We start from the raw sequence: 18,563 nt of genomic DNA on the forward strand, positions 1-18,563 counted from the left end.
CATTTCTCCATACCATCATTCCCCATTTTAGGCTCCCGAGTGGCGCAGCGGTCTAAGGCACTACACCTCAGTGCTAGAGGTGTCACTACAGACCATGGTTCGATTCCAGGCTGTTTCACAACCGGCCGTGATTGGGAGTCCGGTAGTGTGGCGCACAATTGGCCTAGTGTCGTCCGGGTTAGGGTTTGGCCGGGGTAGGCCGTCAATGTAAATAAGAATTTGTTCTTAACTGACTTGCATAGTTAAATAAAAGTATACTGACTCACTCACCAGCCCATCCCTGCTCTGCCCTCTGCTCTGCTGTGTCGACCTTGAACAATGGCCGTCTTTAATAATTCAAACCTGATATGCCTGATTCATACAAGATTAACAGGACAGGAACTGCGGTCATTATAAACCCCAGCTGATTCTCTCTCCACTTTTTAATGTACTTTCTTCTCCTCTCCATTGTGCCAACTGAACTAAATGGCTTAATAGGTAGGCTATGGTTTCCACCATTATTCACATCAGCAGTAATGACTGAGATTGGGATATGTGTGAAAGCATTGTTAGACTACTGGAGAACAGCCAATGCTACAACTTCAATAAAACAAATAATGCTGTGGAGAGGCAGAGTACCAGAGAGTGCTTTCCTTATCCCTCATCCCTAGGTTTACAAGCAGAGCTTAAAAAGGAATGAGAATCATTTGAGAGGGAGACACTGAGGTACTGTGTGTGACTCACCCAACACTCTCGGCCACACGCCGCATTGACTCCTGGGAGACGAAGACGTGGCAGGCAAACCTGTTCAGCATGGGGTGCTTAGTGATGAAGCCAAAGTAGCTGAGGAGAGAGAGAGGGGGGGAATTAGGTGAAGTGTAAGTAAAGCAAGTTGATATTCTTGGTGTTTATTGTCTAATGAAATGTATCGTCAACATGAATTATCTTACCAATTGTTTTTTGGATGGCATCCACAGAAAGAGATGTTCTTCATCTGGAAGAAGTGACTACATCTGTCAAACTGGAGAGAGAGGACAGCAACACAATTAGACCCAACCAAATCATGAGAAAACAAAAAAAACAGAGCAAACTAGAATGCTATTTGCCCCTAAACAGAGAGTACACAGTGGCAGAATACCTGAACACTGTGACTGACCAAAAATTAAGGAAATCTTGCTATTGAGAAAGGCCGCCAAAGGCAGACCTGGCTCTCAAGGGAAGACAGGCTATCTGCGCACCGCCCACAAAATGAGGTGGAAACTGAGCTGCACTTCCTAAGCTCTTGCCAAATGTATGACCATATTAGATACACATATTTCCATCAGAATACAGACCCACAAAGAATTTGAAAACAAATCCAATTTTGATAAACTCCCAAACTCCCAATACCACAGCATGCCATCACAGCAGCAAGATTTGTGAAAGATCAACCAATGAAGAACAAACACCATTGTAAATACAACCTATATGTTTACTTACTTCCCCCTTTGTACTTGATCTATTTGCACATTATTACAACACTGTATATAGACATAATATGACATTTGAAATGTCTTTATACTTTTGGAACTTTTGTGAGTGTAATGTTTTCTTTTAATTTGTTTATTTCACTTTTGTTTATTATCTATTTCACTTGCTTTGGCAATGTAAACATATGTTTCCCATGCCAATAAAGTCCCTTAAATTGAAATTGAAAATGAGAGAGAGAGAGATGCTCATACTATGTGGTCGTTTCAGCCTCCTTTTGAATGCACTACAGTTGCTCAAGAGTGTCTGCCATTTTTATAACATTTGTTGCACTCATCCCTTACCCTCCCGCCCTTCCCCTGCACCCCTTACTTACACTCCTCCCCATCTCTCAACCCTTCATATCTCACCTCATCCATAGTGTCGTATTCATCCTCCAGGCTCATCACCAGTTTAACCCCTTGTAGACTGATCTCCAGCTCACACAGAGAGGGGGGCCGCAAATGGACCGTCCGCTTCCTCGCTATCGCAATCTGACAGAGAAGAAAGAGAGAGTTCAATACTGATCAACTTTATTATTTAAACACTGTCTCATTCAGACTATTGAGGACCCTATGACCTGTAGGTTCACCAAACCCAGAGTGATGCATTTCCTGTTTACCTTTTGCATGGCAGCACAGAGGATGCCATTGCCTTGGTGATAGGGCACCTCCACAGAACCCAGGAACTGAACACTGAAACTGTCCATCCAGGCTGGGTTCTTCTTCATTCCTACAGGAAGTGCACACACAGGAGATGACATCAGATGGGAAGGATTTTATCTTATTGACATTCAGGTTATGTGTCTCCAGTGATGAAACACTTGACATACTCAGTATAGAATTTTCCAGTAGAACTGTTCTCTTACCAGACATGAATATAAAATATTGTAACATACATGGGATAGGTGCAGTAAAATGTGTTGTTTTGCAGGGTCAGCCTTCCAGTTACTGGCCCAATGCTCTAACTGCTAGGCTACCTGCCCCCTAATATTCTACTCACCCATTATCTCCTTGGACTGCCCTATGACCTCATGGGCATAGAAGGCTGGGAATATCCCCCTCTCTCCCGTCCGCATGTTGTAGCCTCTGTACCAGTAGTCATCCTCCTCTTCCTCGACATATAGAGGGTCATCCACATCCAGCTCCAACTCATCCACATGTCTGGGGATAAACCTGTAGGGGGCAGGAGACAGAGGTCAGAGGGTAAAGACACACACACACATTATTGGGTTTTAGTGAGGAGGAAGCAGCATCTGTCTGGGTATCAGGTGTCTACCCGAGGAGAGGCTGTTAGCTGAAGTAACAGCAGAGACACTTAAGGAGGGAGAGAAGGGGGAGGGGAAGTGCTGGATGATAGTAGTATAAAGGCTAGGGAGATAAAAATGATTCAGTTACGGAGGAATGGAACAGGGGGCACAAACACACACAGAGTGATACCCAGGTGGTGACAGGCTGGTGTGAGTATAAATCAAATCAAAGTTTATTGGTCCCGTACACCAAGAAACAGTTGGCGAGTGGCGCAGCGGTCTAAGCCACTACATCTCAGTGCAAGAGCTGTCACTACAGTCCCTGGTTCGAATCCAGGCTGTATCACATCCGGCCGTAATTGTGAGTCCCATGGGGAGGCACACAATTGGCCAAGCGTCGTCCGGTTTTGGCCGGGGTAGGCCATCATTGTAAATAAGAATTTGTTCTTAACTGACTTGCGTAGTTAAATAAAGGTTAAATAAAAATAAAAATAAAACAGATTTGCGGGTGCAGTGAAATGCTTATGTTTCTAATTCAAACAGTGCAGTAATATCTAACAATAACAATACACAAAATTAAAAAACATATAAAAAATGTAATCAAGAAATATCAGAGCGAGCAATAACAGAACGAGCATGTCAGAGTTTGGAATATAAATATGTATACATATAAATGCTGTGTATAGACAGTATATGAATAGGTGTTTACAGGTGTAGTTATATAGGATGAGCCATAACTAGAATACAGTATATAAACATAACGTGGGTAAAACAGTATGTAAACATTATTAAAGTGACCAGTGTTCAATGGCTCTATGTATATAGGGCAGCAGTCTCTAAGGTTCAGGTGCAGGGTAGAGTACTGGATGTTAGCTAGCTAGTGACAGTGCCTAAGGTTCAGGGCAGGGTAACGGGCGGAAGCTGTCTAGTAATGATTGTTTAACAGTCTGACGACCTGGAGATGTTTATCAGTCTCTCAGTCCCAGCTTTGATATACCTGTACTGTCTCCACCTCCTAGATGGTAGCGGGGTGAACAGGCTGTGGCTTGGGTGGCTGATGTCCTTAAAAAATGTTTTGGCCTTCCCGTCAAAACCGTGTGCTGTAGATGTCCTGGAGGGCAGGCAGTGTGCACCCGATTATGTGTTTGGCTGACTGCACCCCCCTCTGGAGAGCCCTGCTGCGGTGCAGTTGCCGTACCAGGTGGTGATACAGCTTGACAGAATACCCTCGATGGTGCATCTGTAGAAGTTAGTGAGGGTTTTAGGGGCCAATCCGAATTTCTTCAGCCTCCTGAGGTTGAAGCTTCACCACACTGGTATCGGTGTCGAGGCACCATTTCAGATCCTCAGGAATGTGCACGCTGAGGAACGTGAAGCTTTTGACCCTGTCCACTGCTGCCCCGTCGATGTGGATGGGGGCTTGCTTTCTCTGTTGTCCCCTGTAGTCCACGATCAGCTTCTTCATTTTGTTGACGTTGAGGAAGAGGTTATTTTCCTGGTACCACTCTGCCAGGCCTCTCAACTCCTCCCTGTAGGCTGTCTCATCGTTGTTGGTAATCAGGCCTACCATTGTTGTGTTGTCAGCAAACTTGATGATTGAGTTGGATACTTGTGTAGCTATGCAGTCATGGTTGAACAGAGAGTACAGGAGGGGGCTCAGCACGCACCCCTGTGGGGCCCTCATGTTAAAGATCAGCGTGGCGAAGGTGTTGTTGCCAACCTTCACCATCGGGGTCGGCCCATCAGGAAGTCTAGGACCTAGTTGCACAGGGAGGGGTTCAGACCCAGGGCACTGAGCTTAGTGATGAGCTTGTATGACACTATGGTGTTGAAGGCTGAGCTAAAGTAGATTAACAGCATTCTCACATAGACATTCCTCTTATCCAGGTCGGATAGGGCAGTGTGCAGTGCAATGACACTTGTTTTGTCCCTGCCACATACGCCTCATGTCTGAGCCATTGAATTGCAACTCCACTTTCTCCCTGTACTGTCATTTTACCTCTGTTAATTGCCTTACAGAGGTTATAGTTGGTCTGTTTGTACACGTCTATGTTCACAGTCACCTCGCCGTGGTTAAATGCGGTGGTTCAGGCTTTCAGTTTTGTGCAAATACTGCCATCAATCCATGGGGATGGGTTTGGATAAGTCCTAATCGTCACAGTAGGAACAACATCCTCTATACACTTCCTGATGAACACAGTCACGAGTCAATGTATACGTCGATACTATTCCCAGAGGAAACCCGGAACATTTCCCAGTCCGCATGATCAAAAGAGTATTCAAGCATAGATTCTGATTGGCCAGACCAACGTTGAACAGTCCTTACCAAGGAGGCTTTCTATTTAACTTTCTGCCTATAGGCAGGGAGGAGCAGGATGGAGGAATGATCTGATTTAGCGAAGGGAGGGCAGGGGAGGGCCTTATAACTATCCCGGAAGGGAGAGTAATAATAGTAAAGCGTGTTCTCTCCATATGTAGCACATGAGATGTGTTGATAGCATTTCGGGAGCGTTTTACTCAGATTTCCCTTATTAATGTCCCCAGCTACAACGAAAAAATGCAGCCTCAGGATAGGCGGTTTCCAGTTTGTAGTTTCTTGAGCACTGTCGCAGTGTCAGCTTGGGGGGAAATAACACAAAAACTAACTGCTGAGTTGGCTAGGAGCTAGAAACAGGGCGACCGTGTCTGTCGGCGCAATCTTTTCTATATAGCTATATAGCTGTTACTCCTGCGGTGTCACTAAGGCCACAGCTGTAACCATGACAACTTCCCTCCTCTCGCTCCCCATCCCTCTCTTCCTCCCTCAATCTCTTCTTCCCACCCTCCCTCCCTCCCTCCAGACCACTGGTGATTCACCAGATTCACATTCTCCTACTGCACACACCCATCCTTTGTCCCATATCACCTACGGTCCATATTACGTGTGGGACTAAGAACAAAGAGTCAAACAGATAAGAGATTATTATACTGTATGTTCTCTTACTATGATAACATTACAATAACCACAGGTTTTTGTCTGATCAGGATTTCAGATTGCTTGTTGTGTTGCTCTCTGTTTATATAACACAGTACGTATGTCTGTAAATGATGTTCTGAATGCTATGGCTCACCTGTAGACAGCCCTGTGTGTCTGGTCCCTCTCTTCTCCATTGATGGTACAGGAGAACAGCCCAAATGACTCTGTACCTGCACAGGTAAACACACACCCCAGTGAGAACACCGATACACTTGTTGGGCGGTACATTAATGTAACCCATAGGACCTCTGAATAAAATCTAAATAAATAATAACTGCATCTGTCAAAATAACTTATGTTGATGAAATTCTTGTTCTTCCCATTTGTAATAGACCATTAATTATGTACAGTGGGGAGAACAAGTATTTGATACACTGCCGATTTTGCAGGTTTTCCTACTTACAAAGCATGTAGAGGTCTGTAATTTTTATCATAGGTACACTTCAACTGTGAGAGACGGAATCTAAAACAAAAATCCAGAAAATCACATTGTATGATTTTTAAGTAATTCATTTGCATTTTATTGCATGACATAAGTATTTGATCACCTACCAACCAGTAAGAATTCAGGCTCTCACAGACCTGTTAGTTTTTCTTTAAGAAGCCCTCCTGTTCTCCACTCATTACCTGTATTAACTGCACCTGTTTGAACTCGTTACCTGTATAAAAGACACCTGTCCACACACTCAATCAAACAGACTCCAACCTCTCCACAATGGCCAAGACCAGAGAGCTGTGTAAGGACATCAGGGATAAAATTGTAGACCTGCACAAGGCTGGGATGGGCTACAGGACAATAGGCAAGCAGCTTGGTGAGAAGGCAACAACTGTTGGTGCAATTATTAGAAAATAGAAGAAAATAGAAGAAGTTCAAGATGATGGTCAATCACCCTCGGTCTGGGGCTCCATGCAAGATCTCACCTCGTGGGGCATCAATGATCATGAGGAAGGTGAGGGATCAGCCCAGAACTACACGGCAGGACCTGGTCAATGACCTGAAGAGAGCTGGGACCACAGTCTCAAAGAAAACCATTAGTAACACACTACGCCGTCATGGATTAAAATCCACACAACGCACACAAGGTCCCCCTGCTCAAGCAGGCGCATGTCCAGGCCCGTCTGAAGTTTGCCAATGACCATCTGGATGATCCAGAGGAGGAATGGGAGAAGGTCATGTGGTCTGATGATTCAAAAATAGAGCTTTTTGGTCTAAACTCCACTCGCCGTGTTTTGAGGAAGAAGAAGGATGAGTACAACCCCAAGAACACCATCCCAACCGTGAAGCATGGAGGTGGAAACATCATTCTTTGGGGATGCTTTTCTGCAAAGGGGACAGGACGACTGCACCGTATTGAGGGGAGGATGGATGGGGCCATGTATTGCGAGATCTTAGCCAACAACCTCCTTCCCTCAGTAAGAGCATTGATGATGGGTCGTGGCTGGGTCTTCCAGCATGACAACGACCCGAAACACACAGCCAGGGCAACTAAGGAGTGGCTCCGTAAGAAGTATCTCAAGGTCCTGGAGTGGCCTAGCCAGTCTCCAGACCTGAACCCAATAGAAAATCTTTGGAGGGAGCTGAAAGTCCGTATTGCCCAGCGACAGCCCCGAAACCTGAAGGATCTGGAGAAGGTCTGTATGGAGGAGTGGGCCAAAATCCCTGCTGCAGTGTGTGCAAACCTGGTCAAGAACTACAGGAAACGTATGATCTCTGTAATTGCAAACAAAGGATTCTGTACCAAATATTAAGTTCTGCTTTTCTGATGTATCAAATACTTATGTCATGCAATAAAATGCTAATTAATTACTTAAAAATCATACAATGTGATTTTCGGGATTTTTGTTTTAGATTCCGTCTCTCACAGTTGAAGTGTACCTATGATAAAAATTACAGACCTCTACATGCTTTGTAAGTAGGAAAATCTGCAAAATCGGCAGTGTATCAAATACTTGTTCTCCCCACTGTATATGATCATTCATTAATGAAGTGAATGGTTAATGAAGGTTCAGTGATCTTTTATCACGCTACAGGGAGAGCTAACATGGACACTCATTTATCATATGATTTATCAAATGAGAGTCAAAATGGTATGAAAACCCAAGTATAAGCTTCATTCACCACTTTTTTCGTCACAACAATATGTTTGACTACAGCCCCTATCCCCCTTGCTAGTAGCTCAAATTGTTCAGGTGCTCATGGTTAGTTTGTAGTTAGTTAGTTGGTCTGTAGCCTACTTACTGGAGGATTGTGAGATGCAGGACATTAGCTAGTTAATTAATTAGTTAGTTCGTTTGTGTGTATTGTGGATTGTGAGATGCAGTAAGATAGTTAGTTAGTTAGTTAGTTACTGGAGGATTGTGAGATGCAGTAAGTTAGTTAGTTACTGTAGGATTGTGAGATGCAGTAAGTTAGGTAGTTACTGTAGGATTGTGAGATGCAGTAAGTTAAACTGAACAAAAATCTAAAAACAACATGCAACATTTTAAACGATTTTACTGAGTTACAGATCATATAAAGAAATCAGTCAATTGAAATAATTTCATTTGGCACTAATCTATGGATTTTACATAACTGGGCAGGGGTGCAACCATGGGTGGGCCTGGGAGGAGGGAGGAGGGAGGAGGGAGGAGGGAGGAGGGAGGAGGGAGGGCCCACCCAGGGAGGAGGGCCCACCCACTGGGGAGTCAGGCCCAGCAAATCAAAATTAGTTTTCCCCCACAAAAAGGCTTTTTTAAAGACAGAAATACTCCTCAGTTCCATCAGCTGTTCGGGTGGCTGGTGTATGGATTTCCCATAGGTGTAGAAGCCGGATGTGGAGGTCTTGGGCTGGTGTAGTTACACGTGGTTTGCGGTCGTGAGTCCGGTTGGACGTATTGCCAAATTCTCCAAAATGACGTTAGAGGCAGCTCATGGTAGAGAAATGAACAATAATTTCTCTGGCAACAGCTCTGGCAGACATTCCTGCAGTCAGCATGCCATTTGCACGCTCCCTCAAAATTTGAGACATCTGTGGCATTGTGTTGTGTGACAAAACTGCACATTTAGAGTTTCCTTTTATTGTCCCCAGCAGAAGGTGCACCTGTGTAATGATCATGCTGTTTAATCAGCTTCTTGATATGCCACACCTGTCAGGTGGATGGATTATCTTGGCAAAGGAGAAATGTTCACTAACAGGAATGTAAACAAATTTGTGCACAAAGTTTTAGAGTACTTAGCTTTTTGTGCGCATGGAAAAATGATGGGATCTTTAATTTCAGCACATGAAACATGGGACCAACACTTTACATGTTGCATTCATAGTTTTGTTCAGTATTAGTTACTGGAAGATTGTGAGATACAGTGAGTTAGCTAGTTAAGGAATTAGTTAGCTAGTTAGTTTGTAGCCTGCTTACAGAGGATTGGGAGGTGCAGTAACATTGTTAGTTTCAGTACCTTCAGAAAGTATTCACACCCCTTGACCTTTTCCACATTTTGTTGTGTTAAAGCCTCAATTTAAAATGGATAAAATTTAGATTTTGTGTCATTGGCCTACACACAATACCCCATAATGTCAAAGTGGAATTATGTTTAAGGAGTCAATAAGTATTCAACCTGTCACGCCCTGACCATAGAGAGCTTTTATTCTCTATGTTGGTTAGGTCGGGGTGTGATTAAGGGTGGGTTATCTAGGTGAATTCTATTTCTATGTTGGCCTAGTATGGTTCCCAATCAGAGGCAGCTGTTTATCGTTGTCTCTGATTGGGGATCATATTTAGGTAGCCATTTCCCCATTGTGCTTTGTGGGATCTTGTCTATGTATAGTTGCCTGTCAGCATTATTCTAGCTTCACGTTTCAGTTGTTCATTTTGTTGTTTTATTCTTTGAAGTTTTCTATTCCAAAATAAAGGATGGAAACATACCACGCTGCATCTTGGTCCACTCCTTATGATGATCGTGACATCTGGTGAACTTGATGACTAGTCAACAGTACAACTGAAGTTTGTTCTAAATGCACACACACGCACGCACACGCACGCACGCACGCACGCACGCACGCACGCACACACACACACACACACACACACACAGGCGTGCGCGCACAATCACCCTTCTCGTGCAAATGGCCCTCACACAAATAGGTTTCCCTCCATAAGGTGGGTTCATCCCATTGTAAAATACAATCATAAGTATCATCATACTTTGCATCCTAATGACCAGCTCTTTCTCTCCAGCTTTCTCTCTGCATAGACCGTAGACGAACGTGACACAACCCCTTTATTATGGCAAGCCTAATAAGTTCAGGAGCAACAAGTCACATACCAAGTTGCATGGACTCACTCTGTGTGCAATAATAGCATTTAAAAAAAAAAAATGACCACCTCATCTCTGTACCCGACACATACAACTATCCGTAAGGTCCCTCAGTCGAGCAGTGAATTTCAAACAAAGATTCAACCACAAAGACCAGGGAGTTTTTCCAATGCCTCACAAAGGGCACCTATTGATAAAAATACAAAAAGTATAAATTGAATATCCCTTTGAGCATGGTGAAGTTATTAATTACACTTTGAATGGTGTATCAATATACCCAGTCACTACAAAGATACAGGCATCCTTCCTAACTCAGTTGCCGGAGAGGAAGGAAACCTCTCAGGAATTTTACAATGAGGCAAATGGTTTAATGGCTGTGATAGGTGATAGATGAAAACTGAGGATGGATCAACAACATTGTAATTACTCCACAATACTAACCGAAATGACAGAGTGAAAAGGAGAAAGCCTGTACATAAAAAATATTCCAAAACATGCATCCTGTTTGCAATAAGGCACTAAAGTATAACTGCAAAAAATGTGCGAAAGAAATTAAAGCATTATTTTTGGGGTAAATCCAACAAAACGCATCACTGAGTACCACTCTTCATATTTTTAAGCATGGTGGTGGCTGCATCATGTTATGGGATACTTGTCTTTGGCAAGGACTAGAGAGTTTTTTTGGATGAAAAAAGAAACGGAATAGAGCTAAGCACAGGCAAAATCCAAGAGGAAAATCTGCTTTAATCGCTTTCCAACGGACATTCTGAGACAAATTCACTTTTCAGCAGAATTCTCCTTTCAGCACAATAAACTAAAACACAAGGTCAAATATACAATGGAGTTGCTCACCAAGATGACCTTGAATGTCCCTGAGTGGCCTAGTTAAAGTTTTGACTTAAATAGGCTTGGAAATCTATGGCAAGACTTGAAATGGCTGTCTAGCAATGATCAACAACCAACTGGGCAGAGCTTGAATTATATTGAATTACATTATATAAAAATTATATGGTGCAAATATTATACAATCCAGTTGTGCAAAATACTTAGAGACTTACCCATAAAGACTCACAACTGAAATCGCTGCCAAAGGTGATTCTAACACTTATTGACTTATGGGTGTGAATACTTATGTAAGTGAGATATTTCTGTATATCATTTTCAATACAAAAAATTCTAAAAACATGTTATTGTGTGTAGATGGGTGAGAATGAAACACTTATTTAATCCATTTTGAATTCAGGCTGCAACACAAAAACATGTGGAATAAGTCAAGGGGTATGAATACTTTCTAAAGGCACTGTAGTTAGTTAGTCTGTTAGTGTGCATCCTACTTACTGGAGGATCGTGAGGTGCTGTTGACAAACACGTTGAGGAACTTCTTGGAGAAATGCATGTCAGCCTCGGGGGAGGAGTCTTCTGACGAGCTGAGGAGTTCTGGCTGCACCACTCCGTTCCCCCGGCCGTTCCCCACCTCCCCCGTCCCAAGAGGGTCATCATCACACAGTGTAGACAGCTCACTGTCGTCACTCAGCACTGAGGTACACCTGGGAGGGACACGGTTCACACAGGTTAGTAATTAAACAACTACATGTACTTTAAATGAAGTCCACCTAAACCCTTAATGAAGGTGGGCCCTTTCCGTAGGTACGTACCGCCTGAGGCTGACCAGCTCCAGTGTAGTGTTCTCATCCACCACCAGAGTGTACTTCATGGAGTCGTACGCCAGACCATCATCATCTGGCCTGGACCGCAGGGCCTGCAGGGGGAGGTCCCTCACACACAGGGGGGGGTCCTGCTTTGACAGGGGGAGGTCCCGGACGCTCTCATCGATAGGCGGGGAGCTGTCCAGGTATTGATTGCTGCCACGATAGGATGACTGCTTCCTCAGGCAGCTCAGGAATGGGGAGCAGTCTCCTTCCTCTTCCTCCTCCTCTTCCTCATCGTTGTCGGTGGAGTAGGTGAGGCTGAAGCATCGGTTGGTCTGGGCCGTGGGGATGTCCAGCGTCATGCTGTGTTTGACCGTGGTGATGCGTTCCAGGGAGGCCGTAGAGCGTCCGGTGGGCTTGGTCTCCATCTCGCGGCCCTCGTCCTTGTCACTCGCTACGCTCTCACTCAGACTGGGAGAGTCCAGTTCCTTCCTCCCCTCCAGCATCATCAGGTCATTATCAGGCTCCACAATAACATCCATATCCTCATCCTTCTTCTTGGTGTTTTTGCCTGATTTAGGGCTGGTGAAGTCTTTCTCAGAGTCCTGAGTGTGGTTGTTGTCTGTGGATACCCTGTTGCCATAGCGCTCCACGATCACCGGTCTGATGGTGTCAGCTGTAGGATTGTTCATGTACAGACAGGAGCCAAATCTTTCCTTTGCTTTCCCTGCATTCCCTTTGGGTGGCTCTGCACTCTTCTCCCTCTTATTTCTATCCTTCCCTTCCTTCCTCAGGCCCCTCCCTTCTGTATCCTCCTCCTTCGAACTCTTCGTCCCAGATTTCTGCATTTGTTCGTCCGTGGCTTCGGTGAACGCGTCTGGCTCGATGTCCGAGGAGGGTGAGATGGTGTCTGAGATGGACACTGACCTCTTGAAACAGTCCTCAGGACAGCTGATTGGATAAGACCCCTCCGAGATCATCTTGTTCACCAGGTTGCTTAGCAACCAGGGTGAGTCTGAATTCTCGCTCAGCTCATCCTCGCTCTCCGACTCGGACCCTCCCTCACTGTTCCCATCGTAGTCGTCAGCATGGGTGGGTATGAGTCTTGGTCCTACTGGCAGGTAGAAGGAGCGTTTGAAGCTCTCCAGGCTGTGGTCTGGTTCTATCTGGAGGACCATCTGTCTGGACATGCTGTCCTCACAGCGCTGGGCTGGGGGCAGGGTCTCATCTGGGTCGGCCTGGTGCTCATAGGGCAAGTCATTATCATCATCATCATCTACACTTTGTAGGCCCATCAGAGCCTGGCCGTCATCATAGGGCTCTGGGGGTAGGATGAGGGAGTCAGCAGGGGAGGGGGTGGCCAGGGTGGAGGAGAAAAGTTGTGAAGGTGAGGGTAAGGGTGAGTCCTCTTTGATGGAGTCTGGCTGGCCAAGGAGGAGTGATACCTTCATTCCCACAATTCCACTGTCCTGTTCTAACTCGGTGTCCGGGTCCAGTTCCTGATCGGAGGTGGGTGAACTGGCCTCCTCGATGGAGTTGGTGAGGTGGGAGGAGCGTCCACTACTACTGTCATCACTGGTCAGGTCCAGCTCTGTCTCTGAGATGGAAGAGATCATGTTGGAGACCAGGGGTCCTCCGCAGGCGAATGCTGCCTCAAGCTCCCCTTCAATGTCTGAGTCAGACCCGGGAGAGCTCAGGTCCTGGTCTTGGTCTGAGTTGGTGTAGCACCGCTTGGCGTTCATGTCAGCAATACCCGGGTCCGAGGATGGAGAGTTGGAGTCATTGGCCACCTCATTGGCTGCACCTGGACGCTGGCTCTGATCAGTGCTTCGGGATTGGTCGAGAACATCAGAGCGGCTTGATGACATGTAGCTGGAGAAGGAAGCCAGCTCAGAGGGCTCGATGGAGGGGAACTCAACGTAGACTGAGCTCTGGTTCTCCTTACACACCATGTCATAGGTCTCCTTACACATAAACTCTACGTCAAAATCTTTCTCCAGCTCCTCATCTGACAGAGGGGTGTCAGCTCCGTCGTTCCCCCCGATGGGAGCAGTGGAGGACAGGCATCGGCTGGTCCCATCTGGGTCGTTCTCCAGTTCCGGGTCTAGGCCTGACTCAGTGGTGACCGTGTAGGTGTCGGTGGCACGTCGCTGGGTGGACGTGCAGGACCGTGAAAGTTTGTGGTTGTGGTCAGCGCTGTTGAGGTCGTGGTCAACCTCAGTGTCAGAGCATTGGGATTGATCATCCAGGGATGGAACTCTGAAGATCAGAGGGTCAGCTGAGGAGTTAATGACCTCATTAGAGCCCGGGTGAGACTTGTGTTGACCGAAGGAGCCTGTTGGAGAGAGGGAGATATAGGGGAAAGGGGAGACAGGGAAGAGAAAGAGTGAAGATAGATAAAGAGAGATGGTAGAGGGTGAGGGAGAAATGAGAAATGAGAGAAATGAGAATTGATCATGTGAGCATTATAACAATAGCAGATTTGAACCAGAAGTCACCAAAGTGGGGATGGCAGTGAGGGGAGCATGAGATAAACCGACCTATGCAAACTATCCTTGTGTTGCGTCCAAACACTCAATAACAAATGAATTCTCACAAATTGGACTAGGAACTATTGGTGTCAAAATGGAGCCCATTTATTAGAGAAGCCCAAACGAAGTTTGCCAAAGTCTTTATCTATAGCTCTGGCCAGTGAGGACAGGACGACTACACTTTCACATCACGTCACTTCATGTTTATGGGGGATGATGACCTCTGAACTCTGACAGGCAGCCATTTTGTTTGTTACCGTATTCAGGCCTCTCCCGTCTGTTGCCTTCCATGTCGCAAAGGAGGGGCCTGCGAGGGGACTGGGGGTAGGCGCCCTCCCCTGCCTGTTTGGGGGGAGTACCTTTGCTCTGGGACCCTGGGGCCTGGGGGGCTGGTTGGGAGGGGCACTGGCCCGTCACGTGACTCCCATCCTCCAGACAAGAGTGGGTTGGAGACAGACGGCCTGCAAGCAGAGGACAACAGCTTTCTGTAACATTTAAAGACACAGCATCTAAAGACAATACTAAGAGGTAGATAAATGATCATACAAACATTTGTAGAAAAACGTTTCCTTAGAAAGCTAGGGAATTCCTTCATAAGCAATCTTTTCTATGAACTGTTCCGTCAGGAAAGGTGGGTCCCATGCCGCTGATTAACATTACGCACCGCATGGGTCAACTCCGCAACAGCTCGCTGTATGATTGTACCGATCCACAGCTTTGAAGTAAGCAGCGATTTGTTAACCTTGCAGCGGAATCCAGGGGTCTGACCCAATGCAGGGAAGAGGATCAGCATCTACCCAGACCTGAGTAACCAAACTGCTAAAACAGAGGGAGTCCTACTACGAGGTGAGATCCCAGCTACGCAAGCCAAATTAACTGAAATCCAACTTGTTATTGGGACAGACATGAACACCATTCTGGACATGCGGGACAAATCTGAAAGACCAACTACAATCCACACACAGCCAAGGTTCTCCAACATATACTCTCTGATTATCACCTTGTAAGAATATTTAGAAGATAAATACACAACGCAGAGGACAAGAGGTCAAAAGCACTAAAAGTCAATAGAGTACTAACGGTCAATAGGGAATTATCAATGGAAATAGTTGGTTTTCAGTTCAACATCTGTTAGGAATGTCAGTCCTGAACTTATAGCTACGTGTGGCACGTTCTCATTGGTCCAACCTGAAATAGGATATTTGTTATTTGGCCATTGGCCCAGTTTTATTGCAAGGAATTCTAATTGGTCAACCCCAGGCTAGGGCTGAGTTATAAAACTACATCATGTCCCTTTGTTCTGTGGAGAGAACCACAGGACAGAATCACAGGAGAGAATCACTGAGGACAGGGGAGCATGAACATCTACCATCTACCTCCCCGCATGATCCATTTTTTAAATTATATATTTTTTATTTAACCTTTATTTAACCAGGTAGGCTAGTTGAGAACAAGTTCTCATTTGCAACTGCGACCTGGCCAAAATAAAGCATAGCAATTCGACACATACAACAACACAGAGTTACACATGGAATAAACAAAACATACAGTCAATAATACAGTAGAAAAATAAGTCTATATACAATGTGAGCAAATGAGGTGAGATAAGGGAGGTAAAGGCAAAAAAAGGCCATGGTGGCGAGGTAAATACAATATAGCAAGTAAAACACTGGAGTGGTAGATGTGCAGTGGAAGAATGTGCAAAGTAGAAATAGAAATAATGGGGTGCAAAGGAGCAAAATAAATAAATAAATAAATACAGTAGGGGAAGTGGTAGTTGTTTGGGCTAAATTATAGATGGGCTATGTACAGGTGCAGTAATCTGTGAGCTGCTCTGACAGCTGGTGCTTAAAGCTAGTGAGGGAGATAAGTGTTTCCAGCTTCAGAGATTTTTGCAGGTCATTCCAGTCATTGGCAGCAGAGAACTGGAAGGAAAGACGACCAAAGGAGGAATTGGCTTTGGGGGTGACCAGTGAGATATACCTGCTGGAGCGTGTGCTACGCGTGCTACGAGTTAACACAGTGTCCAAAGAGGGGCCAGAAGTATACAGAATGGTGTTGTCTGCATAGAGGTGTATCTGAGAATCACCAGCAGCAAGAGCAACATCATTGATCTATACAGAGAAGAGAGTCGGCCCGAGGATTGAACCCTGTGGCACCCCCATAGAGACTGCCAGAGGTCCGGACAACAGGCCCTCCGATTTGACACACTGAACTCCATCAGAGAAGTAGTTGGTAAACCAGGCGAGGCAATCATTTGAGAAACCAAGGCTGTCGAGTCTGCCAATAGGAATGTGGTGATTGACAGAGTCGAAAGCCTTGGCCAGGTCGATGAATATGGCTGCGCAGTAATGTCTCTTATCGATGGCGGTTATGATGTCGTTTAGGACCTTGAGCATGGCTGAGGTGCACCCATGACCAGCTCTGAAACCAGATTGCATAGCGGAGAAGGTACGGTGGGATTCGAAATGGTCGGTTATTTGTTTGTTAACTTGGCTTTCGAAGACCTTAGAAAGACAGGGAAGGATACATATACAGTGAGGGAAAAAAGTATTTGATCCCCTGCTGATTTTGTTCGTTTGCCCACTGACAATGAAATGATGAGTCTGTAATTTTAATGGTATGTTTATTTGAACAGTGAGAGACAGAATATCAACAAAAAAATCCAGAAAAACACATGTCAAAAATGTTATAAATTGATTTGCATTTTAATGAGGGAAATAAGTATTTGACCCCTCTTCAAAACATGACTTAGTACTTGGTGGCAAAACCCTTGTTGGCAATCACAGAGGTCAGATGTTTCTTGTAGTTGGCCACCAGGTTTGCACACATCTCAGGAGGGATTTTGTCCCACTCCTCTTTGCAGATCTTCTTCAAGTCATTAAGATTTCGAGGCTGACGTTTGGCAACTCGAACCTTCAGCTCCCTCCACAGATTTTCTATAGGATTAAGGTCTAGAGACTGGCTAGGCCACTCCAGGACCTTAATGTGCTTTTTCTTGAGCCACTCCTTTGTTGCCTTGGCCGTGTGTTTTGGGTCATTGTCATGCTGGAATACCCATCCACGACCCATTTCAATGCCCTGGCTGAGGGAAGGAGGTTTTCACCCAAGATTTGACGGTACATGGCCCCGTCCATCGTCCCTTTGATGCGGTGAAGTTGTCCTGTCCCCTTAGCAGAAAAACACCCCCAAAGCATAATGTTTCCACCTCCATGTTTGACGGTGGGGATGGTTTCTTGGGGTCATAGGCAGCATTCCTCCTCCTCCAAACACGGCAAGTTGAGTTGATGCCAAAGAACTCCACTTTGGTCTCGTCTGACCACAACACGTTCACCCAGTTGTCCTCTGAATCATTCAGATGTTCATTGGCAAACTTCAGACGGGTATGTATATGAGCTTTCTTGAGCAGGGGGACCTTGCGGGCGCTGCAGGATTTCAGTCCTTCACGGCGTAGTGTGTTACCAATTGTTTTCTTGGTGACTATGGTCCCAGCTGCCTTGAGATCATTGACAAGATCCTCCTGTTTAGTTCTGGGCAGATTCCTCACCATTCTCATGATCATTGCAACTCCACGAGGTGAGATCTTGCATGGAGCCCTAGGCCAAGGGAGTTTGACAGTTGTTTTGTGTTTCTTCCATTTGCGAATAATCGCACCAACTGTTGTCACCTTCTCACCAAGCTGCTTGGCAATGGTCTTGTAGCCCATTCCAGCCTTGTGTAGATCTACAATCTTGTCCCTGACATCCTTGGAGAGCTCTTTGGTCTTGGCCATGGTGGAGAGTTTGGAATCTGATTGATTGATTGCTTCTGTGGACAGGTGTCTTTTATACAGGTAAGAAACTGAGATTAGGAGCACTCCCTTTAAGAGTGTGCTCCTAATCTCAGCTCGTTACCTGTATGAAAGACACCTGGGAGCCAGAAATCTTTCTGATTGAGAGGGGGTCAAATACTTATTTCCCTCATTAAAATGCAAATCAATTTATAACATTTTTGACATGCGTTTTTCTGGATATTTTTGTTGTTATTCTGTCTCTCACTGTTCAAATAAACCTACCATTAAAATTATAGACTGATCATTTCTTTGTCAGTGGGCAAACGTACAAAATCAGCAGGGGATCAAATACTTTTTTCCCTCACTGTAGGTCTGTAGCAGTTTGGGTCTAGAGTGTCACCCCCTTTGAAGAGGGGGATGACCACGGCAGCTTTCCAATCTTTGATAATTTCAGACGATACGAAAGAGAGGTTGAACAGGCTAGTAATAGGGGTTGCAACAATTTCGGCAGATCATTTTAGAAAGAGAGGGTCTAGATTGTCTAGCCCGGCTGATTTGTAGGGGTCCAGA

At 45.3% G+C, this 18,563-nt stretch overlaps 1 protein-coding gene across 2 annotated transcripts in view; it reads right to left on the reverse strand.

The window, feature by feature from the left end:
• mapk8ip2 (mitogen-activated protein kinase 8 interacting protein 2) overlaps positions 1 to 18,563 on the reverse strand; it is a 132,077-nt gene that overhangs the window by 4,133 nt on the left and 109,381 nt on the right. The window contains exons 5-13 of one of the 2 annotated variants that reach the window (XM_071416658.1): positions 14,581 to 14,682; positions 11,697 to 14,025; positions 11,380 to 11,588; positions 5,845 to 5,920; positions 2,488 to 2,660; positions 2,108 to 2,217; positions 1,857 to 1,979; positions 930 to 1,000; positions 724 to 822 (exon numbers count right to left, since the gene is read on the reverse strand). In XM_071416658.1, coding sequence (XP_071272759.1) covers positions 724 to 822; positions 930 to 1,000; positions 1,857 to 1,979; positions 2,108 to 2,217; positions 2,488 to 2,660; positions 5,845 to 5,920; positions 11,380 to 11,588; positions 11,697 to 14,025; positions 14,581 to 14,682 — 3,292 coding nt within the window. Of the gene's footprint in view, positions 1 to 723; positions 823 to 929; positions 1,001 to 1,856; positions 1,980 to 2,107; positions 2,218 to 2,487; positions 2,661 to 5,844; positions 5,921 to 11,379; positions 11,589 to 11,696; positions 14,026 to 14,478; positions 14,683 to 18,563 lie in introns of both variants that reach the window. The other variant, XM_071416657.1, reaches the window with a different exon arrangement.

This window comes from Salvelinus alpinus, chromosome 9 (assembly GCF_045679555.1).
Source record: "Salvelinus alpinus chromosome 9, SLU_Salpinus.1, whole genome shotgun sequence".
Taxonomy (NCBI): Eukaryota; Metazoa; Chordata; class Actinopteri; order Salmoniformes; family Salmonidae; genus Salvelinus; species Salvelinus alpinus.